Source organism: Sprattus sprattus, assembly GCF_963457725.1.
Source record: "Sprattus sprattus genome assembly, chromosome: 17".
NCBI lineage: Eukaryota > Metazoa > Chordata > Actinopteri > Clupeiformes > Clupeidae > Sprattus > Sprattus sprattus.
The window spans coordinates 20656794-20678307 of NC_137915.1; the positions used below are offsets into that span (position 1 = coordinate 20656794).

Consider the following 21514-nt stretch of genomic DNA (forward strand, 5'->3'; position numbering starts at 1 on the left):
ATCTAAACATATTTTCAATCAGTCAACAAGGAAGGACAGTCCAGTTTGTGTGGGTTCTTGCTCATAAAGGTGTGAAAGGAAATGAGGAAGCAGACAAACTGGCAAAAGAGGCAACGAAAGAAGAGGAGGTTCAATTAAACATTACACTCAGTAAAGCGGAGATTAAGGTACTCATCAAACAAAAAATTAATTCAATGTGGCAGGCTGAATGGGATAAGGAGGAAAAGGGGAGACATCTTTACAACATTCAAAAAGAGATTGCATGGAAAAAGATCAGTTACATAAACAGACAGGAGGAGGTATGGTTTAACAGACTGAGAATAGGGCACACTGCTCTGAACAGCAATTTATACATCATTAACAAACATACATCAGGAAATTGTGAGGGTTGTGGAGTAAAAGAGGATGTTAAACATGTTTTGTTAAGTTGTGAGAGATTCTCTAGACAGAGGGAAAAAATGAAAAGGACTGTTAGTGCAGCAAAGCAAGTCTTTTCATTGGAGACGTTATTGGGTGAGCCTAGAACAAGAAATATTACAAATTCGGTAATATCATATATTAAAGAAACACAATTAGCTAACAGGATTTAGAATTATTGTTTTGTTTTATTTTATTTTATTTAGTTTTAATTGTTTTGTTTTTATTTTTTATTTTTATGATTTCGTTAAGTTTTCTTTAACGACCCCAATGAACTACATCTCGGTCCAGAAGGTGGCGGTAATGCACATTGAATGTAAACCGCCATAAAACTTTACAGAAGAAGAAGAAGAAGTAGCTCACTAGGAAATACCAAAACACACCCTTTAACGCCGTTGCGTCCAGTTTAGGAGCACTAGGTTTCGCAGGTCTTTAATGCTGTAAACCTCTGTTATTGTATATAAGCATAAAGCCTAATTTTATCCTTGGAAAAGCGATTCCCGTACGGCACAGATATGTTATTATCAAGGTAAGCAACGTTTGATGAGGTGTAAGCTAACGTGACTGACAACACAACTGATGGCACAGCAAGTCTGGCTAGTTTCACAATTTGGACTTAAAGAGTAGGCTAATGATTAAGAAAACGTGGCTGGCTGTGTCTCTAATCTAACACATTAAGTGACGTTACAGCGCTTACTACAGCTATAGCCTACTTATGAGGAAAGGTTATAGGGATGTGACAACGGATATTCTGGATCCTACCCAACAATTACAATGGAAGAATAATAGCTAGCTCTGCTGTTGCACGGTCCTCAACTTTTGATTTGGCATATTCAGCTGTCATTGGAGGGTGGACTCACGTTTCTGTTCCTTCTACAGACTAGTAGTCGTGAGATCAGCCGCGTCCTTGTCAAGCAGGGCGTTCTGCATCAGTTCAACTTGTCACCAAGGAAGGGCCCCTGATATGAATGACGGTACGGATTTACCATCTTAAAAATAATTACAAATGTTTAGATGTTAATATATTTCCAGGGCACAATTCTATTATACATAATTATGCATAACATTTTAACATACTTGACCTTGGTATCAATTGTTATTACTGAAATGTAAACTCTTTTAAGAGTTATGTTAAAACATATACGACATTTCATACAACATTCTGATCCCTGGTAATTGTCTATACTAATTACATTTTTAAACATCAATTTTGTTTTCAACAGGGAACCGAGATTTGCTTGTATCAAATGGTGTGTTGGTAAAATAAAATCCATGTCCATCTTTTAATCACTTCTACCTGCATGGTGCTTCTTTAAAGATGTCGCTCTTCTTTCGCAGTCTTTCAAGCACTCACAGGTTGTAGATTAAACCACCATGTACTTGGGAACCACTATCATTCTAGAATTTCTTTTAAACTGGTGTCTGCGCTCTGGTACAAAGTAACCTTACTGTTTTCGGCGTCTGTGCTGCTTCTAGAGAATCCCTCACATACCTGACATATGGTCAAAGTTTTCAGTGCTTTTAACAGGCTGTTGTGTTACATCAGGTTTCCCTTGCTGCATGTTTTCCGATTATATGTCTGCAGCAGTATGATGGCATTGCTGCAGTATGTGTCTGTCTGTCCTATTTACATTGTTGTCCTGCACTATTCAAAACGTTGATGTTTGTTTTTGTTTTGTTTATATATTTGAGGTAGACTGTTGTTCAAGCTTTTTTCGTAAGGAGTCTCTTTGCCCAAGACTACCTTGAACCCGTATCCCTTTGATTTTGGCTACACCTGTGATTTCCTTAAATCTGAGTATTCTGTCATAGTGATGAGCCTGGCTGATTGTCATGCATTTTGTGTTGAAATTTTCAGTGAGAAACAGACTTAGAGAGATTGTGGGAGCATCCACCAATTGGAGGTAAGCCATCAGTCGTTAATGGCAGTTTATTCAGCCTGGTATTAAAATTTGAATATATAGATCCCTTGGTTTAGAGGTGTGTGTGTGTGTGTGTGTGTGTGTGTGTGTGTGTGTGTGTGTGTGTGTATGAATGAATTGCATGAAGTGCATGTATAAAAAGGGTTAATTGCTGTAGCTGTTCCTCCCTGCCTTACACCCATCTTTGTTAATACACTGTCGTTATGACAACATCTCCATAGTGACCATCAGCAAGCAATGGCAGACCGGGCATCTCTGAGCTCCCAGCTGGCAAAGAGTCAGGATGAGATGCCTGTCAAAACCGTGAAGGACAGCTACACTGAGGTGCACCTACCACTCGGCTCTGACCCCACCATCCGCGAGAAATACCTGAATTTCCATAACAGTGTCAGGTGCTGGACTCAGTAGATAATCCTAAAACAAACAATGTCTCTTGACAAGGGCAAGGCAAAGAATATATCTTTTTTATTATATGACGTCAGTGAAGCATGTTTCTTCCCCCAAGTGTCAAGTGCAAAGCTTAACTGGGTGAACAGGGTGCGTCCAGTATGGCACTTGCTAAATGACTGCAGAATCACTGTTAAAGGGACTAGCCTTGTTAGAGTCAGGGACAGCTGCTATTATTGGTTTGTGGTTGAACTTGAGCTGTACTCTTTTGCAGGTTTGGTCGTATCCTTGAAGATCTGGACAGTTTAGCAGGTACAGTGGAAAACCAACCAATGCACATCAATATGTGCATGTAGCATTAGGCGTTCATAGTAAATGCACACAGCAATTGACGCAGACTTCAATCACCAAGTATTTCACTGTTTATAAAATACTGATCCTTTTCCCCAGCTCGGCTCACCCTGTTTTCTGTCCCCTGTGTGTTTGTTTAGTACTTATCTGTTACTCTCACACATGGAACAAGGAACTCAAGCGGTCCCCACTGTCCATTGTCACTGCTCTGGTCGACAAGATTGGTAGGTTAATGACATCAGCTCAGAGGCACAAGATTATTATGAAAACAGAAATGAAAAATATGATGCTTCATAATTTTGAGAATTTTGTTATGCTTTTTAATTACATTGTTTTTTAATATGTGATAAGTACAAGTTAAATCACGGTTGCTTGTTGAATTTAGCTTGTTGAAGGCCTGCTTATTGTCCTTGCAGATATGAGAAAAAATATCATCTACCCAGACTGCGACATCAAGTTTACAGGCAATGTTACATGGGTGGGAAAAACGTCTATAGAGGCCAAGATGCACATGTCTCAGGTACACAGCCTGCCCTCCTTGCCTTCCCCTCTACCATGACAAGATTACATGAACCCCCAGCGCATTAATTATGTTGCATAATTATTGTATTTTTTTCTATCAGTACCACAATGGAGCTTACAGTCCAGTGCTAGATGCCACATTCGTCATGGTTGCCCGGGATCCTGAAAATAAAAGGTACCCGTCGATTACTCAGTCAGTTACACTGTAAATGGATATACGTATGAGCAGAATCTTGAAATGTCTTATTGGGTCCCTTTCCACTCAGGGCGGCATTTGTGAATCCACTTAAAGTTACGGGACCAAAGGAAGAAGAAGATTTTCAGAATGGAGAATGTAAGTGTGTCAGTGCATTCATTATGCCTGTTCCTTTCACTCTGTGAGTGTTGTGAACATTGTGATGACAGTTTGGTTCATCTGCTCTGTAAAATCCCCAGTGAACAAGACGCGACGGATGGAGCTCAGTAAAGCGTCTCTCCTGAAAGTGGCCCCTACTGCAGATGAGAGGACTCTCGTACACAGTCTGTTCCTGAACACACTGGATACCAAGTATGAGACCCTCACACCCTCACACACACACACACATGCACATGCACACACAGAGAGACAGAGACATCTTTAGAGAGATATTGTGTGTATTCTGATGCTCTGAACCTTTTGTTTTACGTAGTAAAATGTACTGGCACCTGACTCTTATCCTCTCTGTCTCAACTACAAAAGAACTGTTAGCTTTAGCAGTCGAGTGCTGCCACCAAACTCTGTATGGATGGAGAATGCCAAGGTGAAGGGTCTGGAGATCTGCCATCCTCAGGTGAGAAAAGCTTTCAGAGAGGAGATGTGTGATCCAGAACAGAAAACAAGGGGAAAATGGATAGATGGACATAAGATGAACGGATGTAGGAAGTATATGTTAGATGCTTATAATTTACTGTCTCATTTTCCTTTTCCCCACTCTCAGGAAAGGAACATATTTAATCGCATATTTGGTGGTTTCTTGATGAGGAAAGCCTATGAGCTGGGCTGGGCCAATGCTTGTGCGTTTGGGTAAGTGGGAAGACATCATTCTCTATATGTTTATTATCATCTTTGGACAATTGCTTTGTTACTGTATAAACCAAGAGTTCCCTACAGTACTGGATGTAATCAGTTCCTCTTTTATTGTGGGTGTTGCAGTGGTGCTCGACCATCCCTGGTTGCTGTGGATGATATTCTGTTCCAGAAGCCAGTGGAGATTGGCTCCCTGCTGATGCTGTCCTCACAGGTGAGTTAATATTTAAGGGCCACACCCTTCAAAACTCAGCACTGTGTTGTGCTCCAAGCCTACCTGCTTTACCCTGATAGATGTCTCATCACTTTCTTCACACTGTAAAACCTGTCAATATTTTTGTCCAGTTTTATGGAGCTAACTATAAAAGGTTGGCCTATCTATAGCACAAAATCGCTCTGCTCAAACATATCTGGAACTGCTGAATGACTTGTACTCTATCTGTGTCTGTGTGTGTGTGTGTGTGTGTGTGTGTGTGTGTCTGTGTCTGTGTGTGTGCATGCATACATGCTGGACTGTGCTCTGTCTTTATCTGTCAGTAAATTGACCATTGTATATTGTTGTCAGGTGTGTTACACAGAGGGCTGGTACATCCAGGTTAGAGTTCACACAGAAGTGCTTGACCCCTTGACTAGGCAACACAACACTACCAATGTGTTCCACTTCACCTTCAGAGTGGATAACGAAGTACCTGCTGTTGTACCCCGGAGCTATGGAGGTAAGACCTCTGTTTTGGCTTCTGGGGTTTCAGGTTTGGGGATGGCAGTGTCCTGGTAGATCAGCAGGGGGAGCAGTTACATTAACAGTCTCGGACTATGGGCCAGTTTTCTAGGGACATACATGATGGTGAAATACACATACCTTCCATTGACTGTAAGTTTCTGACAGTATATGCTGTATTGCCTTATTTTTACCATTACAAGCACTGTTCTTATAAAATATGTTACTATCCTACCTGAAATGATAGTAATTGTAAGTGGAGATGGCGAGGAAGCATTCTTTTCTGTTGGAGCGTGTCGCAATGAAACTGAGTTCTTTTACATGTGTTGACTTGCAGAGTCCATGTTGTACCTGGATGGGAAGAGGCACTTTGATGAGACAATGAGGGGTCAGGCCTAACTGAAAGAGGACACCCTCGGCAATGCCTTACGACTTTTCATTATTTGCACCTGCCAAAACTCTATGTACACAAGTGGTTTTGTTTGTTTTTTTGTGTGTGGGAATGTGTGTGTGATTGTGACTGAGAATGGATGCTAGTGAGAACATATATGCATGCATGCAGTGACTATGTTAGTTAAGATTTTATATTTACAAAAGTTTATTGGAATGGAGTTGGGGATTTTACTATGCTGATCATAAATGCAGATTGACTTACACAATACACAGAACACATGGGTTATCTTTTTCTTTTTTTTTTACCAAAGAGATTACCTGATTGATTCATTGGCAGCTGCCATCTGTACTCGTTCCACAACTACGGTTGTACAAATCATGAATGAAATGGATCTTTCCAATGTTTGGTCCTTTTTGCACTACCTAAGTTATACCAACTCGAGGTAATACTTATTTGTCTTCCTTGTCTTAAAATGTAAGCAATACGCACAAATTGTCTTTATTTTGTGTTTTACATATTTTTAGTTTTTACATTTGTTATCCATTTCTCATTGGCTGTGTAAAGTGTTTGTAAAGTCTGAAAATAAACACCATTGGCTACACCCTTCTGATGTTGTGAAACCCCATTTGCTTTCACGTTGAAGGTTGAGGTAAACCGAATAATAGAATGAAGCAGGGTCAAGAAAAGAAAGTACCATTTCTTTTTATTTGTTTAAATGTGTAAATTTACTGTTCAAAATAAGGCGCTGTGTCTTGCTTCTTGTTTGCCACTGTGTTGACAACATTTGCTTCACAAAGTCATCAAATCATTCACCTGGAAAGGGGGTAAAACAGGAACACTGAAAGTACATTCAAGATGGAGACAGCATAATATGTTTTTACTGTATCATTTGAGTGGTTTCAAAAGGAAACTGCTGGTACAGTGTGCATGATAAAGTGTTCTCACAGAGAGTGGAGTTCTCCTATGCCATAATGACAACGACGTGAATCCAATTAATACACATAAATGAAGAAAGACAGGTGAGGGTCATGTACAGCCCTCTTGTCAGGTAGAAGACGAAAATTTTCTTACTCATAATTCCTCTCTTGGCCACCACTCCTTCAGAACCTCCTCAGGTTTTATCTAGTAAGAACAAAATGGATCAAATGTGAGGTTACCCTAAATATCTGAAGACACAGGATAATTTATCTTAAAGGCTTCACACATGTGGCACTAAATGTGCCAGGAAGGGCAAACAATATGACGGGCCTTCTGGGTTACTGCATGTTTTAAACCTATGCTGTGTGGAGAACTATAATGTCAACAGTGATGAGAGAAAACACAATCAAAGGTGAAGTCTAGAGTCATCTCAGGCTGGTTATTTATGGCGTTAATGAAATGTACCGTGACATTCATGTGTTAATGTAAGCTATAGTACCGTTTTGCTGCCTGGTTTCCAGCCTGCAGGACACACTGAGAAAAATTAGAAAGCTTTGTTAGCTCTCACATATCAGTAAGTAAAAGTCAGGCAGTCTTGAGTATGAACCCTAGTATTACTAGTGTGTATCACTTTACCTTCCTCGTGGTCGTCAGTGTACCGGAAGGCTTGAACCAGCCTCAGTGTCTCGTCCACAGAGCGCCCCACTGGAGGGTCATTGATGGTAATCTGCCTCAGAACCCCTTTGTCATCGATGATGAACAAACCTCTATAGGGAGGAAGTGACCAAGTAGAATGTTGTTATAACCACATTAGATGTGCGTAGGAAGCAGGTTTATTGTTTTGGAAAATATATAGTACCTCACTTCAGAGAAGACACAAGCATTCAGTCTTTTAGAAAAATAAACCTTTTTCTCTGCCCTCTGCCTTATTTAGCAGAGAACAAGTTCAAAAATTCAAAAAATAGACGGAACTAGTTTAGCACAAACACTACATGCCCACAACCCTTCCTGAATGCAGTTTCCAGTGTTTTTGTTTCTTTTCCTGTATTCATGAGAGTCACTTGTACGCAGGCAAAAAATAATCACTTCATAAGATAACATTTTCGAACACATTTGTTTTCTGTACCTCAGTGTGTGCCCTTGTTCTTCCATATACACACCGTAGTCCTTAGAAATCTGATGTGTTACATCTGACAACAAGGGGAATTTCACTGGTCCCAGTCCCCCTTGTTTCCTGGGGGTACTGATCCTGTGGAGACCGGGAGTGAGAGAATTGTGTAAATATGATATAGGATAACAAATCAGCAATACTTAGCTATGCTGATGGGTAGGAACTGCTCCTTAAAGATGTGGTCCGTGATATTAATTAAATGCAGTTTTTGTCAAATTCGGCAATTTGTTTCTTACACTCATCAAGCTGTGCTTTCAGAGTGTTAGCTAAAAAACACGTATGTTTGCGTAAAGTCTTGGGTCAGTAAATGAAAAACCAACAAAGTGGCTTGGACCGGGCCATAAACAATTCCAGCCTATTAACATGTGGCTTTAAGAGCACTGACGGGAAGTGTGTAATATTGACCTTTTGCCAGAATTGCGTACTGCATCTGTTAGACTCGCCTAGCGTAGTATTAGCAACACCAAGTGGTTCCAAACTGATCAAGTGTATGGCTTTGATAATTAATTGTGATTAAGCATGTTAAATAACCATGTGTAAAGAAGAAAACTAAAATGACATCATCAATTACATTACCTCAGTCAGACCACATTGGACAACATCATCATTATTTGTGAGAGCATTAGTATAATAGGGAGATGTGAGGTAGGAGGTTTTACCAGGCCATGTGTGCAAACTGCGAGTCCACAGAGCACGCCACAATCTCAGTGTTGCTGGCATGGAAGTCCTCCACACGGTCACTGAAGGCAGTAATCTCCGTGGGGCAGACAAATGTGCTTTCATAAATCAGGATATTGAGAAAATTAGGGGCAAATTATGATCAGTGATCAGTCGGAGAGTTCATCAACTGTTAATGTGAAAAGTTGTCTTTAACTCACAAATCCAGTGGATAGAAAAGGAGGATCAGGTATTTTCCAAGAAAATCAGACAATTTGATTGTTTTAAATTGCCCGTCAATGACAGCAGTCCCCTCCCACCTGGGTGCTGGCTTGGAGACTATGTGACACATCATCATCACAGAAAGTATGCACTGGAACTGTCATTTGTAAAAGGTATTATTGCACACCTACTATTTACTTCAGTATGTATGTAAACGTTACCCCCTAAAATGTTATTTCAAAAGAGATAGCTTGGTAGACCATTTCACAAAACAATTATTTTTTTAAATGATATATATGATAATGAGATGAGAATGCACCACAAAACACCAAGTGGGCATTACAAACCTCCTGTAAAAAGTTTGAGATTGTTTCAAGAGTATAGTCAACACATATTCCACAATAACTTAAAACAATGAGTGGAATTCACTACACAACTATCACTGTCAACATGTGAGAAAATTGACTCACTTTTAGCCATGCTTGAATACACACACGTATCCTCTTTAAGACGGGCCTTCTTGTACCCCTGCACTTCTGAATCCTTATTATGACCCAGAGTAAATTCTAAGCACATGAACATAGCCATGCAAATAAAATATGTTTTAACTTTATTGCGGTATTGACTTAGCATTATCCCTGTTTTCACTAAAACACGTCTAGCACTAAGAGAACTATCCCTGTGGCGGACACCTGTTTCAGGTTGGCAATAGAGATAAGGGTAAAATCCAAAATAAAAGTCCTCTTGTGGAGCAAGAATGTTTGAAGAACATAACAAGCGTCTGCCCATTAGTTGAGGTGGATTTAAACTTAAAATAATTAAAACATTATCTCAATATTCTGAAGAATGTCTTGCTGCCATGGAAATTATATGCTTTCCCATCAAGATTCCTGCTTCTGTTGCCCAATTTAAAAGGGCAAGCACTGTTTTGGGCTGGAGGGAAATTGCTCTCATTTATGTTAATCTAAAATGTTGAGGATTATTTATTTATGGTCAGACTGACCCAGTGTAATAATGTATGATCACTTGTTAACTTCATTCAGTTGCCCACTTCAGGAATTGTTAAAGCATTATAAATTTGTGAGCCTTGGAAAAGCTTAAGATAAGAAACATTTAAGAAAACATAATTCAACATTTTAGATATTCTTCAGAATATCGAGATAATTAGTATTGCTTAAATCCAAGTAAACTAATGGGCAGAAACACATTACACTCCTAAAATAAATGATCAGTTTTCACTACAACTACACGTAAATCCATATCACGCCCCGCTTGGTCTACCGGAAACACTTCTTCGCCCAGTTCCGGTTGTTTTTGTCGGTCGTTGTAGCCGTTTTCTTATGCATCTAACGGGACAGGTTAGCTTTCTGGTACTGTTACCGGTAGTATGCAGAATATGCTGACAATTATCTCAAACGTGTTTAGAGGAACCGCCAGCAAAAATGTAGGTATATTTGCATACACTCATATAACTATTAAATGAAAGCTAACACAAATTGCTGTTTTTAAAATTACGTGACCTTTAAAAAAAGGCCTGACCAGACATACTCCCATCAAGTGCGCCTGGTAGCGCAGAACTATTTCTTCAGACAAACAGATAAAGATAAATAAAACTGGGATTCTGTTTTCCATTTATTTTTTATGGCATCGTTGCTCATATTTCAGTTGTGCGCAATCAGTTGGTGACATTGGGCTATATGTGGTTACTGTTGACACTTGGGCGTCTGTTTTAAACTCTAACGAAGTCTGCGTCATTCTGTAGGCTATCATATTACTTCAAATAATGTGTCGCTTTTATGAATTTCATCTTCCGACGATTTTTTTTAACTCAATAATTTAAAAAAAGAGTTGTGTGAACGCTGTTTGTCTGTTGGTAACAGCCTCGTGTCTATTCTTGGGATAATCCTGTGATTGGCATCCCGCCAACTCACTCTGTGAAGTCTAATGTATCTTTCCCGTCTTTCTCAGCTATTTTACTTTGAGTCATTCAATGTGACATTTTATTTGCCAAGACAAAAAATGATTCACTCCCTTTTAGGCCATAATAGATAAGCACATAGCTCTCTTTCCCCTTTCGTTTATTTATCTTAAAAGCCTTTTCTTTTCTTTTCCACCTCCTCTGTTGTAGGCTACCCAAACAGTGTCAGAGGTAAGACGTCCTAGCGGCTCAGTGAGGCTGTAACTTTTAATGTACAGCAATGTCCTGTGTCTACGCTTTGTGTAATATCTATTAAATTGAAGTGAGCACCGCGACAGCCAGCTCTGATGCTATTTGGCAGGCCTTCTGTTTAAAAACCACCCACAACCACGGGGGTCACCTCCACTCTTGCCCCCTCACATTGGATACATTGCAATGGCTCTTAAGGCATGCTGCATACAACTGAATTGGTCAGTCCTGCAGTACTACAACATCGGTTGTCAGAAATCATCTCTTCCCTGGTGATTGTGGAGTATGGCATTGTGGTTGTGTTAAATGACTAGTGTGTCCGTGTATCTTTACCTTTGTGAGTATAGGTGCTGCTTCTAGATACCCCTCAGTTAGTGTGGTCCCTGGTGGACTGGTGTTTGCACAGGTGGTACTTGAGCCTCACAGGTTGGCTCTTCTCTCCCCAGTCCTCCTCACGGATAGCTATTCTTCAGCTGCTGGCTGCCCAATCTGAGTTTGCTGATTTAACCTCGCCACCCCACCTGCCAGCTCCATCCCAACAACTCACAGCTTCAGTTAGTACCGGAGGATGTTGGTTAGACATTACAGGGAAACACAAATAAGAATGAAGCATTACATAGTGGATGTAGTAAACAATAGGTAGTGAGAGTAGAAGGAAATCTTGTATTTATGCAATTATTACAGTAACATTGTTATGTGTGTATAATTCACTGAAAATATTATGGAGTGGAATTAGGTATAAAATGTACCTATTTTGCTCAATAGTAGTAGTAGTAGTAGTAGTAGCAATGATTTGATTTATTTAATTCTTACTACAATGAGGAGCTCAAATACCATTCAGTTGTCCTATATAGGAAAACTTCAATTTACCATCTTACCAAGAACGGATGGCAGATTTTCATGCATGGTTTGCGTAAATGCTTTTCACTTTTTCTGATGCATGTCTGTGTGTTGTTTATATTCTGCATCAATTCCCTTCCTCTGACACGATATCTGACAGTCTTCCTGGACAGTTTGAGCCCTTGTTGTTTTCTTCTTGTTCTAGGGCGCCAGAGCGGTGGTGTCAACACGCTCCTATGCTGACTTTACACCGCAGGCTACCTTTGACATAAAGGTAATATCACATTATGAATGGGGTTTTCAAGTACTAACTTACCTTGCAATAACAGCACTGTTTCCTCCTCAATGCCTGATAGAAAAGCCATCTTATCAAACAACCGTACCTACATTTTCATTTGAAAAACACTACTGGCATAATCCACAGGGAAATTGTCTCTTGGAATGAAAATTGCTGCGCAGTGTGTCGACTGCAACAGTGCTATGTCACCACGCTCAAAGCAATGACACACAGATTGTATTTATTTACATATGACTAGTTCATTGATCCATTTGGTAACAGTGAGGTTAGCCTGTGTCAGTGAATTTATTTCATAGCCTGGCGGTTCTTTTACCTGGTAGTAGGTCTGGTAGCCCTCTGGATCATTCGCTTGTTTTTTGTCTGTGCTCTTCTCTCCCAGAAATGTGAGCTGCACCGCCTGGACGAGGGCCCCCCGCTGAAGGCGGATCTGACCCGAGAGCAGGGCTTGCAGTACTACCGCACCATGCAGACCATGCGCCGCTTCGAACTGAAGGCAGACCAGCTCTACAAGCAGAAGATCATCCGAGGCTTCTGCCACCTGTACGATGGACAGGTCAGGTGTTTTCCGTCGTCTGCACTCAGACCCCTTAACCGTTTCTATGCTTGTTTATTTTTTGAAGGACGGAAAAAAGGGGCAAGCTTGTCCTCATCCGTCACTGCGTCCTCGTTAACACTTTGTCATTCTTCAACCCACTTCAAAGATCGCCACTGTGTTATCATGACATTTTAAATTGAACTGATGTCAATGTAGTGGAAAGGCGAGATATTTTACATCAACAGGAGCCTCTTTATAGCGCAGGCAGATGTGGTAGTTTTCGCCTTTCCACAACATGGACATCAGTCATCAATGTAAAATGTCAGGATAATACAGTGGCGATCTTTGAAGTGGGGCATAAGATGACAAAGTGTCAAGGACACGACAGCTGCATTCTTTAGGAGGGCATATGTTGAAGAGCCCTCAAACTCACAAATAAATCTTACATAAACAACTCGGCTATTCTGTGTTCTTGTTTTGTGTCGCAGGAAGCCTGTGCAGTTGGTATTGAGAATGGCGTTACAGCAGACGACCACCTCATCACGGCCTACCGAGCCCATGGGTACTGTTACACCAGGGGAATAGCAGTCAAGAACATCTTGGCAGAGCTCACAGGTGTGTGTACAAAAGGGGACAAGTCTTATCTGCTAGAGTCAGAAAATCCAACTGTGAAGGAAGATGATTGTTTCCACTCGCTTTAATGCTAGTGTATCCTTCAAAGTTCGAACAGTGATATTTATAACAGCCCTTACTTTACATATTGTCTGGTCTTGTATTACAGTAGGTGTTTAACTTCAGAAAATGATCTCCTCAGTGCTCCTCAGTGTCACAAATTTCTGTACATTTCTGTTTTTATTCTACCTCCCCTTAAGGCCGTAGGGGTGGTGTAGCCAAAGGCAAGGGAGGCTCCATGCACATGTATGCAAAAAACTTCTACGGAGGCAATGGGATTGTTGGAGCGCAGGTATGGGATGACCCAGACTACTGGTTCCTAGTCTTCTGGTACCATTGTATTGTAAAACTTGTTTATTTTGGGTTAGTCCCTTTACACAAGACACAGCTTTTAAAAAATAATCATACCAATTTTTGTGGTGGGAAATTTGGGATGCACACCCACAACAGCATTTCTATTCTAAACAAAGGCCAGGCAAAGGCTTCAATAGTGTTAGTGTTTCAATAGCAGGTCTGGATAACAAGCTTGAGTTTTTGTTTTATTTCCAAACAAGGTTCCACTTGGGGCTGGGGTGGCCTTAGCATGCCAGTACCAGGGCAACAACCAGGTGTGCGTCACACTATATGGAGATGGAGCCGCAAACCAGGTAAGCCCTTTCAAGGTTCCATTTTGTCCACTATAACCCAGCCTCCATGCTGTGCCATATTGTTCCACCTGCTTCTTCCTGTGTTTCAGGGTCAAGTCTTTGAGTCATACAACATGGCTGCTCTGTGGAAGTTGCCCTGCATCTTTGTATGTGAAAATAATCAATATGGCATGGGTACATCTGCCGAACGTGCGTCAGCCAGCACAGAGTACTACAAGAGAGGTGACTACATCCCCGGCCTCAGGGTAAGATATGGATGGCATTTATTTGAAAGTACCTTGATCAAAGAGCATACTAGCAAGCTTTAATCACTTTCAAATAAACTCAAATATTCAAGTATATGACGTGCCACAAATGGAAAATTTGATTTAATCGTGACAAAATATACAGTTAAGTCCACCTAGTCATTGTTAGTAATGCCAAGTTAGCCAAGTAGTCCACAAAATAAGGCAAGGAAAGTTGATTTATATACAGTCATGGACAAAAATATTGGCACCCCTGCACTTATGTCAGATAATGCACCACTACTCCCAGAAAAGTGTTGCAATTACAAATGTTTTTGTATTCACATGTTTATTTACTTAGTTTGCATTGGAAAAACACAAAAAATCTGAGAAATAATGCCAAATCTGACTTTATTCCACATAAAACTCAAAAAAGGGCCGGACAAAATTATTGGCACACTCAACTTTATAATGGGTAGAACACCCTTAAAAATAAAGAAATACAAATATCTGAAATCAATTGCTTCCTGTAACCATTAATGAGGTGTCTTACACCTCTCTACTGGAATTTCGGACCACTCTTCTCTTGCCAACTGCTCCAGGTCTCTCACATTTGAAGGGTGCCTTCTCCCAACCACTGATTTGAGATCATGCCCCAGTTGTGCTATGGGATTAAGATCTGGACTCATCTCGGGCACTTCAGAACTCTCCAGTGCTTTGTCTTAACCATTTCTGGGTACTTTTTGAAGTGTGCTATGGGTCATTGTCCTGCTGGAAGACCCATGTCCTCTGACGGAGACCCAGCTTTCTGACACTGGGCCCTACATTGCGCCCAAAAATTATTGGGTAGTCCTCAGATTTCCTGATGCTATGCACACAGTCAAGGCATCAGGTTCCAGAAGCAGCAAAGCAACCCCAAAACATCGGTCCAGCTCCACCATATTAGCCGGTAGGGACTGTGTTCTTTTCTTTAAAGGCCTTATTTCATTGTCTATAAACTGCTTTACCAAAAAGCTCTACTTTGGTCTAATCTATCTACAGGACGTTCTCCCAGAATGATTTTGGCCTCCCCAAGAAAGTTTTGTCAAACTCAAGTCTGGCTTTTTTACGTCTCTGTGTCAGCAGTGGGGTCCTCTGGGTCTCCTACCATAGCATCCCATTTCATTCAAATGGCGACGGATAGTGCAAGCTGACACCGTTGTACCCTTTGTCTGCAGGGTAGCTTAAATTTATTTGGAAGTTGTTCTAGGTTATTTATCCACCATTCAAACAATCTTTTGTTGCATTCTGTCATCAATGTTTCTCTTCCTTCCACATCCAGGGAGGTTAGTGACAATGTCATGGGCTGTAAACTTGTTGATGACACTGCGCACAGTGGACACAGGAACATTAAGATCTCTGGAGATGGACTTGTAGCCTTGAGATTGTCCATGCTTTTCTACAATTTTGGTTCCCAAATCCTCAGACAATTCTTTGCTCTTCTTTCTTTTCCCCATGCTCAGCGCGGTATACACAGACACACAATACAAAGGTTGACAACTTTGCTCCATTTTAACTGGTTGCAAATGTGATTTCTATATACCAGCATCTGTGGCTCGCCATAGGTGAGTTTAAATAAAGATTAAAGGAGCATTTCATGCTTAAAATACAATTATTTCTTAAGGGTGCCAATAATTTTGTCCGGCCCTTTTTTGAGTTTTATGTGGAATAAAGTCAGATTTGGCATTATTTGTCAGATGATGTCAGTGTTTTTCCAATGCAAAATAAGTAAATAAACATGTGAATACAAAAGCATTTGTAATTGCAACACTTTTCTGGGAGTATTGGTGCATTATCTGACAAAAGTGCAGGGGTGCCAATACTTTTGTCCATGACTGTAGCATAATTAACACACATGGGTATGTTCTTCAAAGTGCAAATGAACAGATAAAAGAACAGAAAGATAAGAGATTGAGGAGGATGAATAAAGGAGAGACTGTATCAAAAATGAATTGTACTCATGCATGTCCCCTCATCTGCAAATGCTCGTATAGGTGGATGGCATGGATGTGCTATGTGTGAGAGAGGCAACAAAGTTTGCAGCAGACCACTGCAGAGCTGGAAAGGTAAGCTCTGAAAGGGGAAACGGGGGGTTGTTACAATTTAAAGTAACATTTAAAATGAAAGGAATGGTCTATTGCTAGTATTAGTTAAATGTGTTACTAAGCTATTCGTATGTTGCTAGGATAAAACCATCAACTGCTGTTTAAGTGGGCCTGCCCTTTGCGGTACTGAGAAGAACTGATTCTCCTTTTGATTGAGGCAATGAATCCCAATGTATCATAGTACATCTCTTCACAATGATACAAAATAGTTGTATTGTGGCCAGGGCTTTGAACCAGAATTTTTTCCCAATTGGTTCATTCCGAACAGAAACCGTATTTTAACGTTTCCGGTTTTCGTTTCAACCCTAAAATTGACGTTCCTGAACCGGTTAGAACAAAAAAATAAAGTTCCTGAACCGGTTAATAGCGTTCCGTGTCAGCTGCGGTACATACAAATAAGTAGGCTGATCATTAGGACTTTAAAATGATCTTGTCTCTATCCTGTCATTAATAGGCTACATTATGTAAGCGGCATAACTGTAATTCTGACATTTTGTTAGTATTATACATGAGTTAAGACAAGGAAAATGTATGCTATGTTGTTGGGCAAACAAAAACAAAACAGCATTTGGCCAAACCTCGTCAGGGCCTTATCAGTGCATTTTTGTCAACAGAGACAATACAAATATTACAAAACTACAATGGTATCTACAAAGCTACCATTGTGAATATTTAACTCATTAACACATGCCCAAAACCTTATCAGAAAGTAGCCTATGTGAGCTTTGACAAAGTTTGTCCACTAAACATCGCATTGTCCCACCTGCAAAGCAGTTTCATTAAACTTACCGGATTCTCACGATATCGAGTTTTTCTTGAAGGTTCCGTCTTGAAAATGGCGTTGTAATTGTATCAAAAACTGGAATTATCAAGTTGGTGTAATCTAGTTTATTTGAGTTGGTTAATGTAATTATATTTAGTCTTACCAATTGAAACAACTAGCATAATAAGCATTGAAACCGATGTACTTTTCGCATTAGCCAACTAAACTGAGCACTGAAGCACTGCGTCTGCCTCAGTATCCAATCACTTGATTAAGATTGAGTTCGAGAGACTGGTGGCTACAGCTTGTGCATAGATTTGATCCGATAAGGCTACTAGCTGGCGGTGTGCAGCAAGGTTCTCTATCTAAGTGAATCACCAATCATATTGCATTTGGGAGTCTTGTGAAAGAACGAAAAAATAACGTTATTAACCGGTTACCATTATTTTAGGTAAACGATTCTGATCCGGAACATAATTTGTTTTAAAGTTTCTGGTTTCGTTTCTGTTCCTAGCAAAACATCAAACGTTTCTGGTTTTCGTTTTTGTTCCGTGAACCGGTTCAAAGCCTTGATTGTGGCACAAGTATTATGATGACATCATCTTGTAGGACCTATAGTGATTCCCACCCATACTTCCTACTTCAGGGTCCAATTCTAATGGAACTCCAGACCTATCGTTACCATGGACACAGTATGAGTGACCCAGGGGTCAGGTGAGGTGTAGCCTTTGACAGTCCCCACCCCCCTGTGGTTTGAGTCCCTCACGCCAACAGCTTTAGGAAACAGACCTGCTTTTATTTCACGTGTTTAACAACGCGGCTTCCTTCTTCCTGTCCCAAAACTCCTCCACTGCTCTTCCTACAGTTGAAGACCCACAGTCCTTTTCTTTGTTAGCTTTTTCTGTGCTCCTCTCTGTAGCTTAATACCTTCTCCTCCTTAGTTACCGCACACGTGACGAGATCCAGGAGGTTCGCAGTAAGAGTGATCCCATCTCTTTGCTGAAGGATCGCCTGATCAGTAACAACATGGCCAGTGTGGAGGAGCTCAAGGTTAGAATTTAGTCCATTCTAGTCCTAAATGGTTAATCCCATCTGAAAAAAGAACACCCTCTTCCCTAATTAATGAATATTCCTGGTGTACCTGACAATACACATAATGATAAATATCCTAAACAGAACAACCATATTATTGCATTGGAATGTAGCGACAACCCCATCCTTTCCCAAAATAAAGGTGAAAAAACAAATTCCCAATCCATGACTGTCCTCCCTTTCCTCAGGTGATTGACGTGGAGATACGCAAGGAGATTGAGGATGCGTCCCAGTTTGCCACCTCCGATCCTGAGCCTCCACTGGACGAGCTCTGCAACCACATCTTCAACAACGAGGCCCCCATGGAGGTGCGCGGCACCAATCCATGGATGAAACTCAAGTCCCGCAGCTAAGGGCATCAGTGCACTGCTGTCAGCCACCATGTTACCAATCTTTAATTTGGCACCTTAGACCCCATAGTACAACCCTTTGACCTGAAACATGGGGCCCTACCTTACCCACCCAATTCCCTTTACAAACGCACAAAAATCTTAGTAAAGATGATCACTGTGAAAGTATGACCAATGTAGGAGGTGACCGCCATCCCAGTTTACCCCATTCATGTATTGTATATGTGGCAATATGTATGTCAGTGGCACTGTAATGATTCCTCAAGATGTATTGGCCATGTTTGCTGTCTGTCCGTCTGATGGCATCGTAGCTTTCAGCACCTATTGCACTTTTTTTTAAATTAGAGATAAGCTAAAGGAAGGGCTACTTGAATGCTGACTGTGTTTCTAAACCCTATTTTCTAATGGCGTTACCCTACCAGTGTACTGTAATTGAGCTGAGCTTTGCCAAGCTGAGCCAAGACTTTTTTTCTCCCACATGCTTTTGTGAGCCAGCAAGTGAAGTGTTCCTAGGCTGTGGTGATTCCATTTAAATGATTCTTTATTGACATTTTTGTCAGGCAAACGGGTTCATTGAATAGAGAGGTTGCCAAACTGAATTCATCAAAGCCCCGGTAAATGTATTACACTGAAAAGTGATTTGATTTATTTTGAGGGTGGGAGAAAGGAATTGTAGAAATCGGCTGGATTGCACAGTGAACTGGCAAGTCATAGAGATACTTGCTGCAGTTTGGTCAGACAACCAAATTCAGTGTAGACTCTTCTAGGGACCATGTGTACAGAATAAGAGGGGCTGTCAAATGTGTGTGTTACCATTCCTGAATAATGTGAACTGCAACACAGTACAGGGACAAGAATATACTTTTAAAATGGGAACTACTGAGCATAAAAGGGAGTGTTTGACACTTGTTACCCATTGTGGAGGTAATCACTCCCTTTCTGGTGTAACAACATGAACTGTGGTGTGCTGTTCTGATCTTGGCTCTCCTCAAACCGCTTACAAGATTTTATGGAAAATGTCTAAAATTGCTGACATTAACAATTTGCACATCATCTGCAATAATATATAATACTAATAACCCCATTCTAAACCACATTCCTTGAGGTAAATTCTCTGCCAGCATTGTTATCTTACAGGTCAAATTACATTTTTTCACATCATGCTTTGCTTTCCCAAGGACCATGTCAAATAAAGACAAATAAACCTGACTGTTTTCTTTGCTCTGTCATTCTGTTTAATGAGAATATAAACAATCTAACTATTATTTGTTGTAGTGCTGTCATAATTCCATCAACAGCCTTTGTGTGCCGCTGGCCACTAGGACAAAGGCTATGTGATTATACAAAACAGCTACATAGCTGTAGGCGGCGTATTTATACAAAATCACAATGACAAGTGATGAGGTCTGTGTCTCTGATGGGACACAGGATTATTCCCTCGAAGTTACACAATATCCGTGTACTGATCCAGTAGGGGTCGCAAAAGCTGATAAACTATCATTTGTGATTGTCTAACATAATAAGTGCTGAATGGCCTTGTAATTGCACTGATATCAGATATGTTATAGAGACAAAGCCAGATAGAATCCAAACAATATAAATTACATATCATAGCAAGGTTTATTCATGAAGTGTACCGTTAAAATCATCTGCAATCTGCTATTGCCTAATGCATGGTTGGAGATAGTTGTAGAAAGATAGGCGTTGGCGTTCGAGGCGTTGACTCAGCACACCCCACTGTGCCATGTAGTGTCCTTCTCACCTGTTTCTCCGGCACACTCCATGGTGTATTTGCCCCTCCCTACTCTGATGACGCAAAAGTGACTGCACCAAGCCGCTCTATTGAGCCTCTCGTTCTGACAGACAGGTAAGCCAGTGCGAGGCGCCATATTGGGAAAACGGAAGTGGGTGCGATTGGGTTCACGAAACAGAGAGAGAGCAGACAGTCAGTGGAAACAAGGTACAGTGACACAGGGGCCGAAGTGGAGGGGAGGGAACTTCCGAATTATTGCCTACGCTAGAGGGTGTTTTAACATTTGTTTTCCCTCGTCGAGGGACAGCCCACCTCTGAAGAAACAGTCACTTTTCCGCTTTTTAAGTCATCTCGGAAACGTCGGCAATCAGAAAAATACCCATTTCTCTGCTGCTGGATTGTCCAACTTGAAACTGTGAAGATGCCGCTGGCTCAACTAGCTGACCCTTGGCGGAAGATGGCACTGGCGAGTGCAACGAGTGAGGTGAGTTATACCCTTTGGAATATGTTACTTTGTAGCAAGCTCTGTTACTTTGATCCGAAGAGCAAGTGCCGTTGCGTAGATTGACTCTTCCCACAGTGTGAAGTAGGGCAGTTTCCCAAAGTGCCAACGAAGTGAGCACTGTAGCCTATTAATGCTTCGTGTGTGAGGACGATGCGATGTGTAGCCTACTGAAGGTTCATTTTTAACGGTAGTGAAGTATTCTATTTATTTGTCTCAAACGTGTTTCCTCAGTCTACTGGAGGATGTTCGATCACTTCCACATTTAGCCGACTCAGTTGACTAACTCTCTCACCCTGATAAAAATAGAGGGTCACCAATCTGGAAATAGGCTGTTATATTTATTTATAGCCGTCGAAGACCTGATGTTAAGATGTTGGCGCAGCTATAGCCTGAAAGAAATGGTCACTCATTAAAATTAAATTGCAAACACTGGAAGAGGAAAGGAGTAACCAGGGGAGGTTGCGTCAGGAATTGTTCATCATCCCCCATCTAGACAGGATGCAACTATTGCTTCAAAATCTTTTGTGAAAACTTGTGCCTTCTCTTGTTCAAGACAGCCATTGAGCAAGACAATAAAAACACGACACTTCTTAGTCAAATTCGGAAAGGGTTTCCCTCGAACCGGGGTCAGCATATTTAGACTAAGTCAACATGATGACTCACAGTCGACTATTAATGTAACGTAACATCCACACATCAAGGGCCTGTCGAATGGCATTTATGGGTCAACCATTAGCATGATGGCCTGTGAATACTGTATAATCACAGTTTCTGTTATTAGGATAGCTTTTAAACCGCGA

The 21514-nt window shown here is 40.9% G+C and overlaps 4 protein-coding genes across 5 annotated transcripts in view; 3 read left to right on the forward strand and 1 right to left on the reverse strand.

The window, feature by feature from the left end:
- Positions 1-803: 803 nt before the first annotated feature.
- Positions 804-6292, forward strand: acot9.1 (acyl-CoA thioesterase 9, tandem duplicate 1). Its single transcript, XM_080855657.1, has 16 exons — positions 804-946; positions 1297-1391; positions 1641-1667; positions 2276-2321; positions 2561-2731; positions 3001-3038; positions 3218-3301; positions 3494-3597; positions 3701-3774; positions 3866-3933; positions 4035-4146; positions 4318-4408; positions 4556-4641; positions 4771-4858; positions 5210-5360; positions 5700-6292. The coding sequence occupies exons 1-16, from the start codon at positions 933-935 to the stop codon at positions 5759-5761; spliced, it is 1311 nt and encodes a 436-aa protein (XP_080711783.1). The 5' UTR covers positions 804-932; the 3' UTR covers positions 5762-6292.
- A 535-nt stretch (positions 6293-6827) lies between these two features.
- LOC308378543 (peroxiredoxin-2-like) lies at positions 6828-9357 on the reverse strand (the record flags this gene model as incomplete). Its single annotated transcript, XM_080855484.1, has 7 exons — positions 6828-6878; positions 7174-7208; positions 7311-7441; positions 7801-7923; positions 8505-8621; positions 8724-8841; positions 9195-9357. The coding sequence occupies 7 exons, from the start codon at positions 9355-9357 to the stop codon at positions 6828-6830; spliced, it is 738 nt and encodes a 245-aa protein (XP_080711610.1).
- A 720-nt stretch (positions 9358-10077) lies between these two features.
- On the forward strand, positions 10078-19665 carry pdha1b (pyruvate dehydrogenase E1 subunit alpha 1b). The gene is made up of 12 exons (XM_080854890.1): positions 10078-10168; positions 10853-10873; positions 11937-12005; positions 12409-12582; positions 13053-13179; positions 13437-13528; positions 13791-13883; positions 13973-14128; positions 16141-16212; positions 17661-17728; positions 17956-18064; positions 18295-19665. Exons 1-12 carry the CDS (start codon positions 10112-10114, stop codon positions 18457-18459), a joined length of 1203 nt encoding a protein of 400 aa, XP_080711016.1. The 5' UTR covers positions 10078-10111; the 3' UTR covers positions 18460-19665.
- A 917-nt stretch (positions 19666-20582) lies between these two features.
- Positions 20583-21514, forward strand: part of rps6ka3b (ribosomal protein S6 kinase, polypeptide 3b) — a 34554-nt gene continuing 33622 nt past the window's right edge. For both annotated transcript variants that reach the window (XM_080855600.1, XM_080855601.1), the window contains exon 1: positions 20583-20693. In XM_080855600.1, coding sequence (XP_080711726.1) covers positions 20631-20693 — 63 coding nt within the window. In that variant the 5' untranslated portion in view covers positions 20583-20630. The remainder of the gene's footprint in view (positions 20694-21514) is intronic.